Source organism: Oncorhynchus tshawytscha, linkage group LG13 (assembly GCF_018296145.1).
Source record: "Oncorhynchus tshawytscha isolate Ot180627B linkage group LG13, Otsh_v2.0, whole genome shotgun sequence".
Lineage (NCBI taxonomy): Eukaryota > Metazoa > Chordata > Actinopteri > Salmoniformes > Salmonidae > Oncorhynchus > Oncorhynchus tshawytscha.
The window spans coordinates 59,927,082-59,951,394 of NC_056441.1; the positions used below are offsets into that span (position 1 = coordinate 59,927,082).

The window sequence follows — 24,313 nt, forward strand, 5'->3', positions numbered from 1 at the left end:
TTATATTCTTGGCATGAGTAGCAGGAAGTTGAAATTGGGCATGCTATTTATCCAAAAGTGAAAATGCTGCCCCCTATACCTTAAGATAAGCTATCTTTACTTTTCAGCGTGCCTGCTGGGTTTTTTTTCCACCACTGTGTATTTCCACAGGTTATAGTTGCTGTTGGGGCACTTCTAGATCTATTCTGGTTAATGGAGATTGGACGCTTTGTGTTTGGGTAAGATGCTTTTTAGAGCTTGTCCTTGCTACAGCTCCAAGCCACTTCTCTCCCCCTAACTAAGTGCTCTCTCTGGGTAGGATCGGCGGTGAGTCCCTGGCAGTGGCCCAGAACACCTATGCAGTGAGCTGGTTCAAAGGGAAGGAACTCAACCTGGTGTTTGGTCTTCAGCTCATTATGGCCAGGCTGGTAAGAACACGCTGGAAGCTATGTATTACACTGTATATAAATACAGAAGCAAATACTTAAGGCATTATTTATGTGGCTGATCAGGGAGTGTTGGCTTGTCTCCTCTCCCTCAGGGTAGCACGGTCAACATGAACATCATGGGCTCGGTGTACAACCGTGTCGCTGACCTGGTAGGCTTGACAGGACACACCACTCTGGGAGTCTCACTCATGATCGGTGAGTTAAGTGTGTGTGTTAGTGATGCATGGGTCAGCTGTTTGTTCACCCGCCTGCAACTGATAATAACCCATCCGCAACCACCCGACCTATATCTGCTAAAGAGAAAATCTGAGGCCCGCACCTGACCCTTACCGGCAAATATCCAAAATGCGCTGTGCAGTTCGTTTTTCTTGTCTTCTTAAACAATTTATTGAACCATTACATTTCTCTTGAGCATTTAAAAAGGCTTGCGCCTATTGAACAGTAGCCTATTATTTTACTAAAACAAAATGTGAAACTGTGAATGGACATCTTGTTAGCAGACTGCCTGTCTGGGCTAACATACCGGTATATGAATTATTTGAAATAAATAGAGAGATATATATCTCATGAAAAAATAGGTTTAGAAAATAAATGGATTATAACACCAAAGTTTAGAAAATCTAAGTACCAACTGTCCAGTTATGAGGGTATAATTGTGTACACTGTCTTGCTTTCTTTTGCAGCACTGTTAAGAAATGGAATCGGGTCCACTGTGCCAGGTTTCAGGTTGCGCCTGGATTCAACAACGCGCCCAGCAGTGCTGAAGATGCGTTCACTCGATGTGCTTGGTGCCGGAACGCAGAGAATTCTCTTTGCAAGAGTCCGGAGTTGAGCTGCTTCTCCCAGAAAGCAAGTAAACTTTCCCTAACACAATCCGCCAGGGAAAAGTGAGTGCTCTGGATTTCGTCGATCTCTTCGGCTTCTGTCTTGTCCTCCCGCTCCGTCAAGTTAAATCTTGGTCTATTTATGGAGTAGTTACTTGTGCTTCCAACTGTAATGTCAATATTTTTCAATACATTATTTGACTATTAGGCCATGAGGCATGGTGACACAATTTAGCAAGTAATAGGTCTATGAATATCCATAACCTACTAGTTTAGTCTTACCTAATGATTCAGGCCTATAGCAGTCTAAATCATAAAAATACCTAATAAGAATAGATTATATGTTATCTTGGATGAAATCCTCTGTCCGTGGTGCTGCAACTCCATCAGCGTCGACACAAGGCTGGACAGGTCCGTGGTTCTGAAACTTGACTGGCTCTGTCAGTCTCCTGGCTTGGTCGTACTTAGTGACTCGTTCTTCGTTGAGGTACATCTTCAGTGTTTTGAATTTTGGCACAGGAATGTGGCGAGTTTCCAAGTGGGAGTGAGCAGCATCTTCTCGGTGAGGACCTTTGATGCCTGCGCGAAGAGTGGATCCCCGCATAGAGTGGATCCCCGCGTAGAGTGGATCCCCGCGTAGAGTGGATCCCCGCGTAGAGTGGATCCCCGCGTAGAGTGGATCCCCCCGCGTAGAGTGGATCCCCGCGTAGAGTGGATCCCCGCGTAGAGTGGATCCCCGTAGAGTGGCGTAGAGTGGATCCCCGCGTAGAGTGGATCCCCGCGTAGAGTGGATCCCCGCGTAGAGTGGATCCCCGCGTAGAGTGGATCCCCGCATAGAGTGGATCCCCGCGTAGAGTGGATCCCCGCGTAGAGTGGATCCCCGCGTAGAGTGGATCCCCGCGTAGAGTGGATCCCTGCGTGTTGGCTCAGTGTTTTAGTTTGTAAAACCAGAGCATCACCAAATGGAGAGCGGGGTACTTCCCTCCTTCTAGCTCTAAAAATGCTGCCTTGAAGACTGACAGGAAGTCGATGAGTACTCAGCTCATCCTGGTAAATGCCCTTAATTCAACCCAGTTGGTCTCTGTCCTTGAGCAATTGCCGTATTTCTGTTTACTGCTTGCTGACCGATTTCAGCATGTCGGCTTCACACTCCACGCTGGTGATGACAACGCAACTTTTCAGTTGCCAATCGTCGGTCCAAAAATGGCGCGTAAGCACGGTGTCTGCTCTTCTCTTGAAATCATCCGTCCACATGTCTGTGGTGATGGCAACGCCACCGTCATCTAAAGTGTTTTTGATTGATTTCAGACAGTGTAGCCTTCTGTTGCAGCCTGTTTGGCTCTTTCGCACACTGTCTCTTCTGTGCGGGATCATAGAGTTTGTGTTGACCGCTCTATAACAGGCTCCAATGTTAGTCCCTGTGCCATGGAGGTGAAGCCCTTTCCTGAAAACGATGTCCACACAAACATCAACGAACTTGTATGTCACCTGCGGTGGTACGTTTTTGCTGTCAGAGTACATGTAAGATGAGATGGGCTTGGGGCTGGAGACCTGATCTGCTGGTACACGGTTCGGCTGGTTGGGCCTGCTCTGTCTGCAGGTATGACGGGCCATATTTGAAGTCTTGTGACTGTCTAATTTGTATAGTTCCTCAATCATCACACAGGCTGCACTGCTATCATCCTCTTTTACCAATTCAACAAATCTTTCCCAAACATGGCTTTTCTGGCCTTCCCTTTTCCTTATTTTCACCTCGTTTCTGCAGCTTTTCTCTTATTGAATTCAACTTCGACACGGTCCTTTTTGCCTCAGTGGATTGATGTTACAGTTTTCTGCCCAAGTTCCCAAAAGCATTTTGGAGATTGGCACATGTATTTGGCATGCACACCATTAGGCCCTATATCTTAGGCTTAGGCACTAATGCCAGATAGAAAATATGAATCTCAATGTGGCCTATAGATAGGAACAACAATATTTACATTTATGGTTTTTTATAATGAATTGTTTCTCTTTATTCAACCCGCCTGCCCTTCATCCACACAATATTTCATGACCCTACACCCGCCTGCCCCCCCAATATAACCCTAGGGACTGCGGGTTGTGAGTCAACCCTCGCATCAATGGCGTGTGTGTATTTTATTAGGATCCACATTAGCTGTTGCTTAAGCAGCACTTACACTTCCTGGTGTCCACATTAAACTTCACATAATATAGAACCACACGTGTGTGTGTGTGTGAGAGAGAGAGATGCGTGTCCACATTTAATCAGGAGGAGAGTGAGCTAGATTTCCAGGCCTGCTGTCTACATTGAGCCTCAGGTTACATATCTCTCTCCAGCTGCATCACCATACCATTTCTATCACAAATGCTCTCTAATCTCAGCACTGATAGAGGGATGGACTTTTTAAAAAGGGGGAGACTAAGAAACTGAGGCTGAGGAAAAAAGGTGAAAAATTAAGCCTGTGAGATGGGTCTAATATATCCATACCCTACTGTTAGTTCAAACCAAAACCTACCTACTTTAGCCACATCCTGTACTTATTGAAATTTCACCTGGTTAATAGAGAATATTTGATGGACCACAGACCCCTCTGTTGTAGCAAGGGGATATGATGTGAAAGAGTTCGAGGCAAATCAAAAAAGAATTGGTCACATACACATGTTTAGCTGATGTTATTGCAGGTGTAGCGAAATGCTTGTGTTTCTAGCTCCAACAGTGCAGTAATATCTAACAATTTCACAACAATATACACAAATCCAAATTAAAGGAATGGAGTTAAGATTATATAAATATTTGTACGAGCAATGTCGGAACGGCATAGAACACAGTATATACATATGAGATGAGTAATGCAAAATATGTAAACATTATTAAAATGACGTGTTCCCTTTATTAAAGTGGCCAGTGATTTCAAGGCTATGTAAATAGGGCAGCAGCCTCTAAAGTGCTACTGATGGCTTTTTAACAGTCTGACGACCTTGAGATGGAAGCTGTGTTTCAGTCTCTTTCTCAGCTTTGATGTTTTCATTCTCTCGGTCCCAACAATCGACCACCTCCAAGAAATTGAAAGCATTCCGGCAACAGCTCTCGACACTAAATCCAAAGTAAAACTTTGAGCTACTTTGTTATCTAATTACTGTGACTGTTGGGCCTAAGGAAGCAGATATGTTTTTTTTATGAGCTGGCGCACACCCAGAATAATAGTTTGTGTGGAGGTGCTGACTAACGGCAAATAAACTATCAAAATAAAGTTGCGCACTCCATGTATAATCTCCCAGGAATTGAATGGGTATTTACCAATGTCTCGGCATCACTGTGCCTTCCTAAGGAAGCAGTCATGTTTATTTAGATTAAACTAGACGGGGCTTTACAGATCCTTCCCAGGCTCTTCTCTTGAGGACTTACCCTGTGGTGCTGCTGTGGGTTCATGAGACACACCTACCTGTTCATAGCTGATGATTTCCTGTCTCTTTCTCCCTTATCCCCTCCTCACCCTTTCTCTCTCTTGCTCTCTCCATCTATCTCTCTTCTTCTTCTCCAGCTGGGACGACCTGTATATTCTCTCTGGTTTGTGCTCTAGTGTTGGGCTACCTGGACAAGCGAGCCGAGAGGATCCTCAACAAGGAACAGGGAGGGACCGGTGAGTTAACACGCATCTGACGCGGTCACAGAGTGTCGTGTTCCAATCAGAGCTGAATAACACCGCGTAATGACATTGACGATGGTCATTATCTATGGTTATCATGTCCACTGAATTCTGACAGCGTTAGTGTGAGGAGGGAGGTGATGAAGGGTAGGTTCCTTCTACTAATCTGTTACCTCACCATTAGCCAATCTTATTTTGCCTTGATGAATTTAGTTGATTTAAGTAGTTCTTTATCCACCTGGGAAACCTCCAACTCCCAGTTGTGTTGAGTGTAATCTTGTTGTCAGAATTGATCATTGTGAAGGTAGCCTGTGTTTCCCTTGGCTGGCTCTAGTGTGACCGGAGCGGAGGCCAGGGGTCATAGTACTACTTCCTGTGGGTTATTGACTGGCTGTTGTCATACCTCTTTCCCAAAGTGATGCTTTAGCCAAGACTGGTTCTGTGTGTGTGTAGGGGAAGTGATCAAGCTGACGCATGTGAAGGACTTTCCCTTCCCACTGTGGCTCATCTTCATCATCTGTGTGGGCTACTACGTGGCCATCTTCCCCTTCATCGGATTGGGACAGTAAGTAGCACACAAACCATCACTCATCATGTCTTATCAGCCAAAACCATCGACAATATGGCCTGCTTTTTATCACAAGCCCGTCCCCTCGTTCAAGCGCGTCCCCTCGAACACAATGTCTCTTCTCCGTCATGTAAAATACCTCGGAAACATTATCTTTAGTTACTCTTTTAGAATATAATCTTTAATTCCATTTCTCCCTTGCTGATTAAAACATGTATTAACAGTTGGTGAACATCTAATCCTTTGAGTGAGTAGGAAAGATAAAGGGACTGAGACCTGAAATAGCCGTGTTAAATTACAATAGCTGTGTCTGATCAATAGACAGACGTACTATTCTGCCCTGTAACAGTCTATCTCTTGGTATAAAAGAAAACCAATCCATAAGCAAAGGGAGAACAAAAGGGGAGAGAGAGATATGGGGGATGGTGGGAGGAGAGAGATGGGTGAGGGGACATGCGGGGGGAGGAGGGGACACGGGGGGAGAGACAGGGGGAGGTGGGAGGAGAGAGATGGGTGAGGGGACATGGGGGGGGAGGAGGGGACACGGGGGGGAGAGACGGGGGAGGTGGGAGGAGAGAGATGGGTGAGGGGACATGGGGGAGGAGGGGACACGGGGGAGAGACAGGGGGAGGTGAGAGGAGAGAGAGGGGGGGGGGACTGGGGAGGAATGAGGCAGACAGGGAAAAAGTGGGGCAAAAAAGTATTTAGGCAGCCACCAATTGTGCAAGTTCTCCCACTTAAAAAGATGAGAGGCCTGTAATTTTCATCATAGATACACTTCAACTATGACAGACAAAATGAGAAAAAAAATCCAGAAAATCACATTGTAGGATTTTTAATGAATTTATTTGCAAATTATGGTGGAAAATAAGTATTTGGTCACCTACAAACAAGCAAGATTTCTGGCTCTCACAGACCTGTAATTTCTTCTTTAAGAGGCTCCTCTGTCCCTCACTCCTTACCTGTATTAATGACACCTGTTTGAACTTGTTATCAGTATAAAAGACACCTGTCCACAACCTCAAACAGACACATTCCACTATGGCCAAGACCAAAGAGCTGTCAAAGGACACCAGAAACAAAATTTTACACCTGCACCAGGCTGGGAAGACTGAATCTGCACTAGGTAAGCAGCTTGGTTTGAAGAAATCAACTGTTGGAGCAATTATTAGGAAATGGAAGACATACAAGACCACTGATAATCTCCCTCGATCTGGGGCTCCACGCAAGATATCACCCCGTGGGGTCAAAATGATCACCAAAACGGTGAGCAAAAATGCCAGAACCACACGGGGGGACCTAGTGAATGACCTGCAGAGAGCTGGGACCAAAGTAACACAGCCTACCATCAGTAACACACCGCAAGGGACTCAAATCCTGCAGTTCCAGACATGTCCCCCTGCTTAAGCCAGTACATGTCCAGGCCCGTCTAAAGTTTGCTAGAGAGCATTTGGATGATCCAGAAGAAGATTGGGAGAATGTCATATGGTCAGATGAAACCAAAATAGAACTTTTTAGTAAACTCAACTCGTCGTGTTTGGAGGACAAAGAATGCTGAGTTGCATCCAAAGAACACCATAGCATGGGGGTGGAAACATCATGCTTTGGGGCTGTTTTTCTGCAAAGGGACCAGGATGACTGATCCGTGTAAAGGAAATATTGAATGTGGCCATGTATCGTGAGATTTTGAGTGAAAACCTCCTTCCATCAGCAAGGGCATTAAAGATGAAACGTGGCTGGGTCTTTCAGCATGACAATGATCCCAAACACACCCCCCGGGCAACAAAGGAGTGGCTTCGTAAGAAGCATTTCAAGGTCCTGGAGTGGCCTAGCCAGTCTCTAGATCTCAACCCTATAGAACATCTTTGGAGGGAGTTGAAAGTGTGTGTTGCCCAGCAACAGCCCTAAAACATCACTGCTCTAGAGGAGATCTGCATGGAGGAATGGGCCAAAATACCATCAACAGTGTGTGAAAACCTTGTGAAGACTTACAGAAAACGTTTGACCTCTGTCATTGCCAACAAAGGGTATATAACAAAGTATTGAGAAACTTTTGGTTATTGACCAAATACTTATTTTCCACCATCATTTGCAAATAAATTCACTAAAAATCCTACAATGTGATTTTCTGGATTTTTTTTTCTTCTCATTTTGTCTGTCATAGTTGAAGTGTACCTATGATGAAAATTACAGGCCTCATCTTTTTAAGTGGGAGAACTTGCACAATTGGTGGCTGACTAAATACTTTTTTGCCCCACTGTATGTATTGGTTAAAATGAACACTTTCGTTTTATTCTATAAACTACTGATAACATTTCTCCCAAATTCCAAATAAAAATATTGTCTTTTAGAACTTTTATTTGCAGTAAAGGACAACTTGTTTAACAAAAAATATGCAGTTGTCAGACTTTCAATAATGCAATGAAAATACTTAGGAAGAGTTCAGAAATCAATATTTGGTGGAATAACCCTGATTTTCAATCACAGCTTTCATGTGTCTTGTCATGCTCTCCACCAGTCTTCCACATTGATGTTGGGTGACTTTATGCCACTCCTGGCGCAAACATTCAAGCAGCTCAGCTTTGTTTGATGGCTTGTGACCATCCATCTTCCTCTTGATCACATTCCAGAGGTTTTCAATGGGGTTCAGGTCTGGAGATTGGGCTGGCCATGACAGGGTCTTGATCTGGTGGTCCTCCATCCACACCTTGATTGACCTGGCTGTGTGGCGTGGAGCATTGTCCTGCTGGAAAAACCAATCCTCAGAGTTGGGGGACGTTGTCAGAGCAGAAGGAAGCATGTTTTCTTCCAGGACAACCTTGTACGTGGCTTGATTCATGAGTCCTCCAGGAAGACAAATCTGCCCGATTGCAGCCTTGCCAAAGCAACCCCAGATCATCACCAATCCTCTACCAAATTTCACAGTGGGTGCGAGACCTGGAGAGGCTTTCAAGCCACACTGTCTCACACCCAATTTGGTGGAGGATCAGTTTGACAACATTGCCTCTTTTTTTTGTTATTTTGACCAGTTGTCATTTTCTGCAAATGTTCTAAATTACAATATTTTTATTTGGGAGAAATGTTGTCAGTAGTTTTATAGAATAAATACAGTTGCGACGCCTGCTGAGCAAATAAATGTCAAATACAAATTGTCAGACTCGAGTCACCCAAGTCAGACTGTTCACTCTGCTACAGCACGGCAAGCGTTATCGGAGCGCCAAGTCGAGGACCAAAAGGCTCCTTAACAGCTTCTTCCCACAAGCCATAAGACTGCTGAACAACTAATCAAATGGCCACCGTACTATCTTCTATTCCTCCCACCCCTTTGTTTTTACACTGCTGCTACTCGCTGTTTATTATCAATGCATAGTCACTAGGTGCTGCATCTTAGTGCAAGAAGCGTCACTGCAGTCCCTGGTTCGAATCCAGGCTGCATCACATCCGGCCATTATTGGGAGTCCCGTAGGGCGGCACAATTGGCCCAGCGTCTTCCGGGTTTGGCCGGGGTAGGCCGTCATTGTAAATAAGAATTTGTTCTCAACTGACTTGCCTAGTGAAATAAAGGTTAAATAAAGCTAATAGCAGCATAAAGAGTACATTGGTCTGAGCTGTGAGGATTGCCAATAGGACAGGAGCAGGGATGTGCTTAATGTGGTGGTGGGATATGTTACAGTGATCGTATGGACAGACTCTGGTCTGCTGTGACTGACTGTCCTCTCACCTCTGTCTGTCTTCCCCTTGCAGGGTTTTCTTCATTGAAAAGTTCAACTTCTCACCAGCTGAAGCAAGAGCAATCAACAGGTAACGCACAGCACTTCACCCCAGTCTGAGATGCTAGAATAATTCAATAAGACGAGTGATCCCATTTGGACGGAGTGAGGCCTGTGTTAGTTCTTCAAAATGAGGTTTGTTTTAGCTCTCCTCACCTCAGGCTAAGAACTGCCACAACACATTGTAACTATACGTTTCTCTATCCCCCTTCTAAACACTTTCTCTTTTCCCTTTTCTCTTCCTTCTCCTCCTCCCTTCCTCTCTCTCCGTATCCCTCTCGCCACCCTCTTCTTCTCTCCCAGTATTGTGTACATCATCTCGGCCCCAGCTTCTCCTATGTTGGGCTTCATGGTGGACAGGATAAGGAAGAATGTAATCTGGGTGCTGTGTGCCGTCGTCACGACGCTCATAGCCCACATGATGCTCACCTTCACCTTCTGGAACCCCTGGATCGCCATGGTGATGACCATTCTCCATTCGGTTACCGTTAGAATGGTACAGAGTGGTTCACAGCAAAATATGCCCTTGGGGACATTTAGTAGGATATTCACTAGACACCTGGTGTATGCAGTGATGAGCAACCTTGGATCACTGGCTCCTTGAACACTCAATGTGCGTGTGTGTGTGTGTGTGTGTGTGTGTGTGTGTGTGTGTGTGTGTGTGTGTGTGTGTGTGTGTGTATATATATGTGTATATATATGTGTGTGTGTGTGTGTATATATGTGTGTATATATATGTGTGTATGTGTATATATATGTGTATATATATGTGTATGTGTATATATATGTGTATATATATGTGTATATATGTGTATGTATGTATGTATATATGTATGTATGTGTATATGTATATATATATGTATATGTATATGTAGTTGTATTGTGACTGGGTAACCAGGTATAGTGAATGGTGTTGGTAACAGTGTTGATAACGGTACTGTGTATCTGTGTCCTCCAGTCCCTGTTGGGTTTGTCCTACTCCCTGCTGGCCTGTGGCCCATGGTGGCCTTCGTGGTGCCAGAGCATCAGCTGGGGACAGCCTATGGCTTGTAAGTATACTTGCTCCTACCCACCCCTTCTGTCTGACCAGAAAACGTCCTCATACCTACAGGCTTTTGCATTCTGGCCACCATTATTTGTGCCTATGATGATACTGCTGCTGCTGCTGTTGATGGTGACGCTGCTGTTGATGGTGGTGGTGATGATATATGGCATTCCTACCTCCCAGCATGCAGTCCATCCAGAACCTGGGCCTGGCTCTGATCTCCATGGCAGCAGGATCTATTCTGGACAACAAGGGATACCTCTTCCTGGAGGTCTTCTTCAGCGCCTGTGTCTGCTGTGAGTAAAACTTTTATGTGTCTGTGTGTGTTGAGTCAACCAATAAATGTGTCTCTCTCTCTCTCTCTCTCTCTCAGTGGCGCTGATCGCAGTAGTGATGCTGGACTTTGTTGATTGTCTACGAGGTAAGAGAGATGGGAGCGGGCCTCCTGCTCCCCTGACACCGTTATACCACCCACTGTGGAACGTGCCTTATGATATCATCACTAACCATGCTCTTTGATATCCCTCTCCTGTTCTCTCTCCCCCACCCTTTCTCTTTCTGTCCTTCTCCCTCTGTTTCCTCTCCCTACCACTCTCTCCCCTCTCTCTTCAGGAGGAGATCTGAACCTCTCATCCTCTGCCCAAGCAAAACTCCTGAAGTGCTCCGATTCAGAGTGAGTATCCATGACCTTTCACCCCCCCCCCTCTCTTCCTCTCACACTCAATACACAAGAGCCACTGAACGTTAGGTTCTCAACCCACTCATAAGGAGAAAGGCAAGTTCCTATTATCAAACATCCAACTGGTGCTGGATTTTTTTTAAAGCCTGCAACTGTGATATTCTTCACTAGAGTTCCCAACCTCTCACCTTATCTGAAGGCTCAGAGAAAGTTGTAAGAGAAACTCTACCATATATGATCCCAAGTGGGTTTGTTGAAAACATTTGAGAAAAGCCATTTCAGAGGTTTGTAGTTAACATTCTGAATGAACATGTGCAAGCTTAGTAGATCATATGACTGCTCTGGATTGAGTAAGATGTAGACTTTGTCTAGATAAAGAGTGTATTTGGTGCTCAATCTGCATAATGTTTTCATGTATTGTTTTCTTGCTCCTTAATAACCAATTCTGGCTCTCCTAACTCGCATACACTGTTCCTGAACGCGGTCCGTGTGTGGTCTAACCTGTTACTGCTCGGCCCAATACCTCTCCAGCATCTTCTCTCCTTCCCTCTGCCCTTGTTGACTTGCCCATGCAGATGTGAAAAACAGGATGAAGTTAAGGTTTCACTTATCAACAATTCAACAAGGGCAGTAGAGAAGGATTTATTTTCTAGTTGGCTTTTGGTGTGTGTGTGTGTGTGGCTGTGTGCAGAGTACCCCAGACTAACGCATTGGCCCTGTGCTGTGTTGTTTTCCAGGTGTGCGGGCACACAGTTTTGGGCCACAGCTGTCAATCACCCCCTAGGGAGCCTACTGGCTCCTCCCATCTGCACACTGACCCATTCCTGCAATGTAACTGATCCCTCCCAACAAGATACTGACCCATCACAGCTCAGATGCTGACCCCTCTGCTCTGACATCACATACCGACTCCTCCTCACTGACTCCTCCCTCCTGTGGCTGTGTGAGGGCTGGCTAATGACTGACTGGTGTTTGTGTGCATGCTTTGGAACCTCAAACCTCAGCACCAATCACACTTTAATGTCAGTAGAGTGGGGTACCAGAAAGCACTTTAAGCTGACTTTGAAAGGTTTTTAAATGTCTGTGGAACTAGGCCCCAGGCTGAGTGACTTTTACTTCAGGGATGTAAAGTTCTTCACCGATAATGTACGCCTGGATGTGTCTTATTGCTTAGTAAAATCATCTATGCTATAAGAGGTGAACGAACTGGTTCAATATTCTTCGAAAAAATCTTTTAAGCATCTCTCTAAAACCAGGGTGTTAGAAAGGACTTAATTGTCCATCAATGTTATATTATGCATGTTTTGTTAAATGTATATTGTTCGGAAAGGTCTTTACATTTCTACTTCAGGTTTTTGATCATCTGAAACAAACAGTTGGTGTGCTTAACTTTTAAACACCCACAAATGAATAATCTGTGTAATCATCATGAAGAAAATGTCAAACTGGCCACCGCAAAACCAACCCATCTCCTTTCCCGGCGTTTGCATACAGTGAGGTCATTCTCAATAGTAATCATATACGCATCATCTAGTTTGACAGATTTATGCTGGAGGATTTCAGAATCTGCATTGTGTTAAATTCCTTTTCTCTTGGCTCGTCATATAGGCTCGTAAAACGTGACTCTCTGTCACACCATCAAGGCTAAGGCAGACCTTGTCAAAGTGATAAAGGAATTTAAAGGGGAAACATTTTTGATAGTATTCACCCAATGTATAATTACGTTCCATTTCTTAACTTTGAACTCAAATTTTGAATGCAGCAGTTTTTAGTGACCTTCATGAAAATGACCTGGCTTATGTGTAAGAAGAAGAACTTTGAAGAAACCTAAAACATTGGGAAAGGGGGATACCTAGTCAGTTATACAACTGAATGCATTCAACTGAAATGTGTCTTCTGCATTTAACCCAACCCCTCTGAATCAGAGGTGTGGGGGGCTGACTTAACATTGGCAATTGGGTGGAAACCCTCTTTGCTGTACAACTGAATGAAGGATAAGTGTTTTTTTTGCTGCTGTTTATCGACCACTCTCAGGAAATTGCCAAGAGACACTTTCATGTGTTGAAAACCACTAAATCAAATGATAATTCTGTAAATCACTTTTGATGATAGTTGTTCTATTGTAATGAATGATTGCTTCAAATTCTTTAACCCTGAATCAGTTTTCTGCCGGACATCACTAGCTTTAACTAAGTGGCTTGCCGTAGCATAGTATTAGGTCAAATATTGTGGTGGAGGAAGCCTATCCATATACCACTAAAGTTGTGATGGCTGTTTGTTTGTCTGTTAGATCCAGAATAGTCTGTGTAAATTGCAATGAGTGCTGTCTGTTTAGAGTTGATCTCTCTAACAGCTCTAAATAACATGTGTTCTATGGGTACTACTGCCTAGAGCAAAGATCTCCAACCCTGTTCCTGGAGAGAAATTCATATTTTATTTTTTGCAATAAAAAATGACCTCAAACTACATGTTGTACTTTTAGGCTATTTTAAATTTCCACAGTTAAATTTGTTGTTAAAAAAATGCCTGTTTTTGTTACATATGATGTTCACTGTGTTTGTTAAAGAACATTATCAGGCCATTGTGTCCTTGCCAGAACTGATTGTCACTCTGTCTGATCAAATGTACTTTTATATACTACAGTATTGTCTCAGGACGGCAAATAAACTTCTGTATTTTTACCATGATGATTACGCCACTCCCCATGCTGTCCTTGTAGAGTTGAAAGTTGTCAGAGGGTCAGTCAGCAGACTGGGGAAAAGCTGGCCAAACTCAGGCCCATGTCTGGTTTTGGCCTGCGCAACCGTTACCTGTCCAGACTAGGAGCTCCGGTACACACAAACACCGTATGCAGATGGATGCTAAATTCCCTTCTACTTCCTCCAGCTCCCAGATGACTGCTGTACCCCCCGGTCTTCACTGGCACACAGAAGTGTACTGAAGTGATGCGGCCTACTCTGCACAACCCTCTCAACATAGAAATTCAGCCTGTGTTCATGTACTTTCAGGTGTTGACCTGACGTAGAACTGATAAGCTACTGCTGTATTTTGTATATGTTGCTGGCACACTTGTGCCTTTTTGTTTCTGTATTACTGTTTCTAAGCTAATCACGAAATTACATTTGATGGTGTAAATGAGCTACTATATACATCGTAACTATGTTTGTATCTTGAAAGTACTCTTTCGTGTAATAATGTATGTTTTCCATGCCCTGTACAGTAAGTGTGAAGTCTTGAGTAAGTTTTATTTCTATTTTATTGTCTGCATGGACCTCAACCATATCCACATTGCTATCAACTGTGTCAACAGCAGAGGGCACTATTTATCTGTGATACACTATGAAAGTCAACGTTGGAGTCCATCTGAGTTTGAATCTTTTTGTTGCACATACCTACAGGTGAGGATATTACCTTCATGATTGAATACAGCCATTGCCTTTATTGGTATGTGTATGTAAATTGCACTATATTAAAGTGTCAGTAATATATTGAAGGTGTTTACTTTGGTATTGTAATGAGTTATGTACTTTGTTGTTTGTGAAATGGAAAAACATGTGGTTCCAATAAACTATCTGAGAGAGATGTGCTGTGTGTTATTTCCAGAATAGGGGACAAAGGCCCTTAAGAACACATCAGAGAATCAGTCTTTTAACCTGTTGTCACTTTGACTGAGTGGCAGAGTATAGTCCAGTAGAGGCTAAGATGAACCCATCTGTATGCAGCAGGGCTGCCTGACCAAATGGGTAATTCTGTGCCAAAAGCCTAGAATGAAATGGGCCATTCACCTACTAAAATCAAATAAGAATTCTGAGTTGCAGAGAAAAAAGAATCCGTCACTGATTTCTGGCAGTACCAGACACGGTGGGTACTATATCTGGCTGTACTGTGCACACCGCGGGATGGACCATCTTACTCCTAAATAACTGGGCCCAGAGCTGCTTCCGTTGCCTGTCTGAACCCAGGAAGTACAGCAGTGGGTTTGCGCAGCTGTTGAAGCTGACCAGGGGTTTCCATATCTTATAGCCGATCATCACCAAGTTGATGACTCTACAGTCACTGGACACATAGACGCGTATGAACAGGCACACTATCCGCGCAATGTGATAAGGCACAAAACACAACACGAACATCAAGCACACCGCCAGAATGGTGCGTATGGACTTGTTTAGATTCTCTGTCCCTTCCTGTGAGTTGTCCCTTCCAGCCCGGTAGAGCACTCTCATCATTGAGCAGTAACAGATTATAATAATCATGAAAGGTACCAGAAATCCAACCACGTCCAGAAACATGTCGTAAGGAAAGTAAGTATACAACTGGCCAGGGTTGGTCATTTCATAGCACACCGTCATGTTGTTGATGAACCCAGTGTGGGCAAACAAAAGGGTTGGTGATATCTCCAGCATCACCAGGACCCAAACCGAGCCAGACATCAAAACAGCCAGGTTTTTGGTCCTGAATCGGAGTGCAGTAATCGGGTAGCACACACCGAGGAACCGGTGCACGCTGATGCACATGAGGAACATCATGCTGCAGTGGAGGTTCGTACAGAAGAAGAATCTGACGACTTTGCAGATTATGTCACCGAAGGGCCATACGTCATCCATGGCATAGCTGACAATGAGCAGCGGCAAGGACAGCACGTACAGCAGGTCAGCCACGGCCAGGTTGGTCAGGTAGATGACAGAGCAGCTCCAGGTCCGGGTCCGGAAGCACACCACCCACAGCAGTGCTCCATTTAGGGTCAGACCCAGAACAAACACCAGGCTGTAGGTCAGTGGGAGCAGGATCCTTTTATAAAAGTCCGAGATCGGACACAAGGTGAAGTTATTGTTCCCATTCATATTGTCACAGCCACATAGGTCACCTGGATGTCTTTTGAAGTCAACTCATCTCTCGTCTCCTCCCACAGGTCTCCATTGGAGAGCCTCTTTCACCTGGGCGCATCTTCTGTGTGTCTAAAGATACGTTTTTGAAAAGCTTTACAATTGTTTGTTTGAGTTTACCCAAGCTTGTCTTCAGTGATATCCAGCATGAGCTCTCATGCCACACTGCGTAAAGACTGATACATCCAGAGATGGACCCGGCTTTAAAATGACTGAATGCTTGTATCGCTGTTTGTTAAAGCCTTGTGTCTCTTTACCCAAGCCTTAGCCTGTGTGCCATTACTAAGGCATCAACGTCTCCTGGACTAATGGGCAAATAAAGGACGCGCTCCAGGAATCGATTATTACCAGGGCTACATAAACCTTGCACAGCAGAGTCCGTGGGTTACCAGAGGGTTGATGTGTAGATCAGGACTATTTTATTGTACTTCCAGTGACAATGTAGATGTAGCTTTGTAGACAAATGTTACACACACACTTCTTTCTATTAACCCCATCAGTTCCGAGACCCCAACAAAAATGGGCTTTTCATTTCTATTCCTTTATATCCAGCCCTTATAATTAGCCTCACTTATTTCAGGACAACCAGGGATACACGTAGAACACAAAAACAACTTGAGATTACAAGTTGCATTCATGATTTTTTTGGGACAAATATCAATAAAAATAAAAAAGGTCCACCAAAGGAAAAACCTGATCAACATGAATTCACAGTACCTTCCGAAATTATTCACTCCCCTTGACTTTTACACATTTTGTTGCGTTTCAGCCTGAATTTAAAATGGATTAAATTCAGATGTTCCACTGGCCTACACACAACACCTCATAATGTCAGTGGAATTATGTTTTTTGAAATATTTACAAATTAATTAGAAATAAAGAGCTGAAATGTCTTGAGTCAATAGGTCACATAATAAGTTGCATGGACTCAATCTGTGTGCCATTATAGTGTCTTGTATGATTTTTGAATGACTTACCTCATCACTGTACCCCACACATGTAATTATCAGTCGAGCAGAGAATTTCAAACACAGATTCAACAGCAAAGACAAGGGAGGTTGGTAGATGGTAGATGGGTAAAAAATAAAACAGACACCTTTGAGTATGGTGAAGTTATTCATTACGCTTTGGATGTTGTGTCAATACACCCAGTCACTACAAAGATATAGGTGTCCTTCCTAACTCAGTTGCCAGAGAGGAAGGAAACCACTCAGGAATTTCACCATGAGGCCAATTGTGACTTTAAATCAGTGGCTGTGATAGGAGAAACCAGAATGGATCAATAACATTGTAGTTACTCCACAATACTAACTTAAATGACAGAGTGAAAAGAATGAAGCCTGTACAGAATAAAAATATTCCAAAACATGCATCCTGTTTGCAATAAAGCACTAAAGTAAAACTGCTAAATGTGTGACGAAGAAATTAACTTAATGTCCCGAATACAAATCCAACACATCACTTAGTACCACTCTTTATGTTTTCAAACATGGTAGTGGCTGCATCATGTTATGGGTATGCTTGTTAATGGCAAGGACTAGGGAGTTTTTTAGGATAAAAAGAAACGTGTCACGCCCTGGTCTTAGTATTTTGTGTTTATATATTTATTTGGTCAGGCCAGGGTGTGACATGGGTTTATTTTGTGTTGTGTTTATTTATGGGGGTTTTTCGTAGGTTTTGGGATTGTGGCTTAGTGGGGTGTTCTAGCAAAGTCTATGGTTGCCTGAGGCGGTTCTCAATCAGAGGCAGGTGATTCTCGTTGTCTCTGATTGGGAACCATATTTAGGCAGCCATATTCTTTGAGTGTTTCGTGGGTGATTGTTCCTGTCTTAGTGTTTTGTATTTCACCAGATAGGCTGTATAGGTTTTCACGTTCCGTTTGTTGTTTTGTATTTCGTGTTTATTCGTTTATTAAACATGTATCTAACTTACCACGCTGCATTTTGGTCCGACTCTCTTTCGACGGAAGAAAACCGTAACAAAACGGAATAAGCACAGGCAAAATCCTAGAGGAAAACCTGGTTCAGTCTTCATTCCAACAGGCACTGGGAGACAAATTCACCTTTCAGCAGGACAATAACCTAAAACACAAGACCAATTATACAATGGGTGGGTCTAATCCTGGATGCTGATTGGTTAAAACCGCATTCCAGCCAGTGTCTATTCCACAAGTTACCACCTGCTAAAACTATGATGTTGAAGTGCCTATTTACTCTGTGCCATCTCACTGCGCAATACACGGTCTCATCAGCCCAGCCAGGCAATATATAAACTTGATCTCCACTATAAAGAGCCTCTAGACATTATCTCTCATTTCTTTTAGACTAGCATTATATTTTCTGTCTCTGACATTTACAACATTGTTTCAATATTGAAATTTGATCTCCAGCTCTCCCATAGTAATGAATGTGTCGGGACGAGACAGACCGACAGACAGCTTTTCTCAGCCAGTCGAAATCATGAATCAGCTGGCATATTTTTTATGGATATATACAAAGAAATGTCAATAGAAAAAAGGTCAAACGAAATGCAGCTAGTTTGCAGTCTTTCCAGCTTCAGTTTGAAGTGATCGTGTTACTGTAGCTGTGTTGTTGGCTAGCTCCTCTGAATAACAGTTTCCTGATGAGAAACAGATTTTCTATGCCAGGCGAAATTGTGCATCATTAGCTCATTGTTATGGATGTATCCAAATAAATGTCACTAGTAAACAGCTTAAATGCAAATGCAGCTACTTTGCTGTTATTCTAGCTGCACTGTTTGACGTGACTAAGTTAGCCGTAGTTGGCTAGGTAGAAAGGGATAAGAACTTTGCAAGCCAGTATGGTAATATAACATTTAGAACGAACGACTGAGTTGTGTCCATAGATACAGAACAAAAAGACTTAACGACTGGGTCACATCCCTGGCAACCGAACCGATAGAACGAATGACCAGCCGGCTTGGGTAGCAACCTGAGATTTGTGTCAGGACTATATCTCGTGGAAGGATGAAATAGTATGAAAAATTGTATAAAAATAACGTTTTTAATGAAAATATGTCAATCCTTGTTTGAATATGTTGCTAAACAGTTGTATAAATTCCCTCGAAGCCAGTGCTTGGAGGATTTTTGGCACTGTTTGCCGATCCTCAACTTCGTCTCGAGCCTAACAACACCCATGCCAATATATCCTCCAAACACTTCTCGGGCATTATCACTTAAATATACCCTGGACTTACTTACCAAGACGACATTCAATGTTCCTGAGTGACCTAGTTACAGTTTTGACATAAATTGGCTTGAACATCCATGGCAAGACTTGAAAATGTCTAGTAATGATCAACAACCAACTTGATAGAGCTTCAAGAATTTTAAAAATAACAATGATCAAATATTGTACAATCGAGATGTGCAAAGCTCTTAGAGTCTTACCCAGAAAGACTCACTATGTAGAAGAACCTCTTACAGTATTATAGACACCATGTCCTGGGGTTTCCTATGTCTTCTATGTACAAGAACCTCTTCAGTATTATAGACACTATGTCCTTTTTCCTATGATCTTCTATGTAGAAAAACCTCTTACAGTAGTATAGACACTATGTCCCCTATAGAAGAACCTCTAGGAGAACCTCTTACAGTATTATAGACACCATGTCCTGGGGTTTCCTTTGATCTTCTATGTAGAACAAACACCACTCTAGCTCAGCTCCCAGCTTTTTGATGATAGTTTGTCACAGACCAATCTCGTTTTTGCCAAAAAGAACCCCATAGATTCTTGTCTCACAAACACCAATGGTGATGACAAGACTAATTCAAAGAAATAGATTCATCCAATGGTACAAACCAGAAGTCTCAAACACAATGTTTAGGAGGGGTCAGAAGTCCTAAATTACGACAGTGGGACTCATTGGGTTAAGTAAGGTGTGTGTGTGTGTGTGTGTGTGTGTGTGTGTGTGTGTGTGTGTGTGTGTGTGTGTGTGTGTGTGTGTGTGTGTGTGTGTGTGTGTGTGTGTGTGTGTGTGTGTGTGTGTGTGTGTGTGTGTGTGCGCGCGCGTGCGTGTCAGGGGTATTCGTTTTTTTATGATTCTATTACAGCATATTTGATCACTGTTATTCATATTCATTTACCCAGCTCAATGTAACATCGATAGGTTTAGGCTACTACATGATCCTCTGAATTGCCCTATATAGACCCATCATGAGGGTTGCTACAACCTAGTTTACAAATGAAAGGTTTTAGCTAAACCTTCATACCATAAACATTAACCGCGAACTGTCCCCGTATTAGCTGACATCATAGTCAACATAGCTACTAGAACTAAAACCACAATCCAATCCATGTGTACAATCACACAGTACAGTGTACAGCAAAGAGTTTATCAGTGGCAATAAATGAATCAAACAAAAAGCTTACCTTGACTTGTAAGAGTTTCAGTGTTGGATAGCCTTAGCCAGCTAGCTAACATAAATAGCATTCCTCTCTGTTTTGAGTCAGATTGTTGAGTAGGCTAAATTAGCTAAGTAAGTGAAAGGTAAATTAGGAAGAAGAAAAGAATACAACAAAATATTGCTATCTCTCTCTGCTGCTTCTCATAACCTTTTAAGAAATGAATTTGTTCAAAACTGGTCAATTAATTGTCTTTCTCTCTTTGAGTGAACTACTCACCTGTCACGACTTCCGCCGAAGTTGGTCCCTCTCCTTGTTCGGGCGGCGTTCGGCGGTCGACGTCACCGGCTTTCTAGTCACCGGCTTTCTAGTCACCACCGATCCATGTTTCATTTTCATTTGGTTTTGTCTTCATTGTACACACCTGGTTTCCATTCCATAATCATGTTCCTTATTAAATCCTCTGGCTTCCCCTTTTGTTTTGTGCATGATTGTTTTTGTCAAGGTGTTCCGTGTACGTGTTCTGGATTGTTCATGTTCATTGTTCCTTGTTGGATTGTTGTTGATATTGAGTAAATATCGTGGCTTTACTCATACCTGTGTCCTGCGCCTGACTCCGCTTTACTCCATTCACCTTGAACATTGACTTCACCACACTTTATGCACTGCAGTGCTAGCTAGCTGTAGCTTATGCTTTCAGTACTAGATTCATTCTCTGATCCTTTGATTGTGTGGACATCATGTCAGTTCATGCTGCAATAGCTCTGATACGTTGGAGGATGTCCTTTGAAGTCGTCATAATTACTGTGTAAGTCTTTGGAAGGGGGTAAGAACCATGAGCCTCCTAGGTTTTGTATTGAAGTCAATGTACCCAGAGGAAGATGGAAAATAGCTGTACTCCGGCTACAGCATGGTGCTACTACAGAGAGTGCTGTTAAGGCTACTATAGACCTTCATTGCAAAACAGTGTGTTTTATTCAGTTATTTGGTGATCTACAAAGGATAACTTTAACATTCAACTGTTTTTGTATTTATAAATTTCACTGAGGATGGTACTCCCCTTCCTCCTCAGAGTAGCTGCCGTGTGTGTGTGTGTGTGTGTGTGTGTGTGTGTGTGTGTGTGTGTGTGTGTGTGTGTGTGTGTGTGTGTGTGTGTGTGTGTGTGTGTGTGTGTGTGTGTGTCTAACTGTAACACAGAAACCATATTTATTGATCGAAATGCACATCTTGAGGATTCGATGTTGGTGGTGAACATATCCACTTTTCTTACCTTACTCATCAGAGAGAAGTTTATGTTTCTAGTCCCGGAAAATACCATAGTTGTGATGGGAGACACTCCAACTCCTTGACTTCTGCTGCTGGCTGCTCTGTAACAAATGGAGAAACAAAACATACTTCTCCAAACCTTACCAGTTTTTGTCCATTTGACTTACCTGGTTTAAGTTAATTAAAACATAACATAACTCACCTCAATAAGACCACACTAAGCTACACCTAAAAAGGCTAAGCCAAGAAGCTAAGCTGATGAAGAATTCATTCAATTTTTTCCAAGTTAATGCCATTGATAATAACATCTGTCTACTTACTGTTGGAGACAGAGTGTCAGTCTACCCAGACCATCTCAAGCCACCTACAAAGTATATGTATAACTAACCCAGATAGTTAATCTGTGTCGTTTTTAATCAGCGCAAATAAAGCATAATGGGCAGAACCATCAAGGAGGTGGGCAGAGCCAAGTACGAGCTAGCGAGATCCTTTGGTGTCCTAGTATGTATTTACATATTTCCGTTAGGTAACGCCTTCTCTGTGTGCAATATCTCAATTCGCCATTGCACTCCTTGTAAACAAAGTCATTTTTTTTTCAACTCACATCTACAAAACTTAGTGCACTCTGTTTCATAACAGATTTTAGTTTTGGGCACAGAAAACTGTACTGGATGGCTTTTCTTTGATGAGAAAATCAGCCCAGTTCCATCTCATACTCTCCCACTGCCGGCCAATGGGCTTCCTCTCCTCACCATATGTTGTGGGGGGTGGAGATTCCAACCACTCCAACCAGATGATTCAGATTTATACATCTGGTGAAACATCTGGCTCCTTGTTCTAACTGTGCCGCCTATTTAAAAGGTTGAGCGCTATGACGTCTCGTCATGGCGTCATATATAACACAATCTCCTGCAGCGATTTGCTGTCATTACATTGACAAAATGTATCATCAACATGCTTTGATTTTCTTGAGGACTTTTCGGGAAAAACCCCCAATAATGATCAAAAACAAGGGCACCTCAAGGGCAGCTTCAACAGTAGGCTATTGTCAAATAAATACATGTGATTAATTCTATGTGCCCATATTCATCTCCCATGTCTTACTCCATGACTCGCGCCTGTACGTCCACTGGCGACACATGAGGATTGTAATTTCCTCCCCGCTTACCCTTGAATGAGAATATATATTTTAACGCCATGCTTTGCAGAGAGAGCTAACAAACTGGTTATTTACGTTGATTACAGCGCTCAATTACTCCCCCTTTGCCGCGACACACACGCGGTATAATTCATACACGACCTAAACATCTTATTGGATGAGAGAACAATTCCCAAGTCGGCTCTGTCTGACTGTCGGCTGCTCCACTCTCTACTTTCTCCACTGCTGTTTTTTATCTGACGGTGGAAAGAGGCAGCTATGCTCAGGACCGGCAATTATCGGTTAGTCAAGATCTTACCCTGATATGACAGCGATGAACCCGTCGTGGGTGTTTGATAAGTGACACATTCTGTTATAACTTAGTTTGAGTGATGGAATCCTGCATCACGTTCTAGCTTGCATAACAAGCTCTATAGATGTTTACCAGCATCTATGCGGAGAGACCTACTATAGTCACCTGCTTCTCACTCGGAGACATCTGTATTTTACTGTGTAAATGTAGATATTACGCTAATTGACATAACTTTTGCATGTGTCGTTCCAGGAACATGTATCAAGGAGAAGGCACGAGGCTGCGTGGCGGGAGTCTCGGCGGCGCGCGGGAAGGGAAACGTCTTGCCCTGTGCATCAGCCAGGTAGGTTAAACACCAGCCTCCAGCGATCCCGTTGCTGTTTCAAATGCGTTAACATCGATCGTTTAAAGATTACATTGTAGCCTATGCGTTGGTGATTTATGATATGTTGACGATTATTCTGTAACCGACCTATGATAGTTGTATGATTTTGAAATGGATTTGGGTTAATTATTGGTCTGCGTCGTTGTGTGTGCATGGGCTGATTTCAGTTGGTTTGGTCATTGCTGGGATTGATAATGTGTGAAGAGGAATCCAATAAGTCTTTAGTCTTTTCAAATAAGTCTTTGCGGAATCCAATGGGCAAAGCTTTCATAAAATATAACATAAACAGTTCCACTGGAATCGACTACTATGACATAATTCTGGTCTCGTTCAACAGCTGTGTACTGTGCAAAAGGTAGCCTACAATAAAATGTAAAGTCTTCCAAGCAAGCACTCAGTTTCACCAAGCCCAGCCCGTTGAATTTAGGGCTGGGAGTTGTTCTTTCAGCACCATGGACAGCGAAGCCCTGTATTTGTAGTGTAGTTGTTGGTTGTGTAGTTAGTACAACTCTCTCTCTCTCTCTCCCTTTCTCACACACTCACTCACTCACTCGCTCACTCATTCACTCACACACACACACATACTTTCATTGTCTTCCAACGGTCATTTTCTTAACTGGCTTTGCCAGCCATTTCAAATAAAACAGTAGACTGAAGCAATTCCGTGTGTCATTCATCGTTGGTTTAGAGTCGTGTGCTGGCACTTTTCTCCATCTGCCAGCCGCAGCTGTAAAGGTCTCATTAAAACCATATCCACCAATCTCCACACTACGACTTTCAATTTCCAGCCGAGAAAAGGCAAATGCAGGCGACCTTTCACTCCTTAATTAAATCTCAGAATAAAATCTGATTCATTTAGTGCATCGAACGAGATAAACTAGGCTTACTTGTGCATAAGAATTACATGAAGGTGACCAGCAGAATTCCACCACTTTTGGTTCACACAGTAATTTTTATTTCTATTGAAAATGATCCTCGTGATTAGACCGACAATAATGGGAAT

At 43.1% G+C, this 24,313-nt stretch overlaps 1 protein-coding gene and 1 pseudogene across 1 annotated transcript; one reads left to right on the forward strand and one right to left on the reverse strand.

Annotated features, from left to right (window-relative positions):
• Nucleotides 1-13,981, forward strand: part of LOC112266102 — a 30,572-nt pseudogene extending 16,591 nt beyond the window's left edge.
• Nucleotides 13,982-14,794: 813 nt separating this feature from the next.
• LOC112266103 (P2Y purinoceptor 3-like) lies at nucleotides 14,795-15,802 on the reverse strand. The gene has a single exon (XM_024443580.1). It carries the CDS (start codon nucleotides 15,800-15,802, stop codon nucleotides 14,795-14,797), a length of 1,008 nt encoding a protein of 335 aa, XP_024299348.1.
• Nucleotides 15,803-24,313: the final 8,511 nt, after the last annotated feature.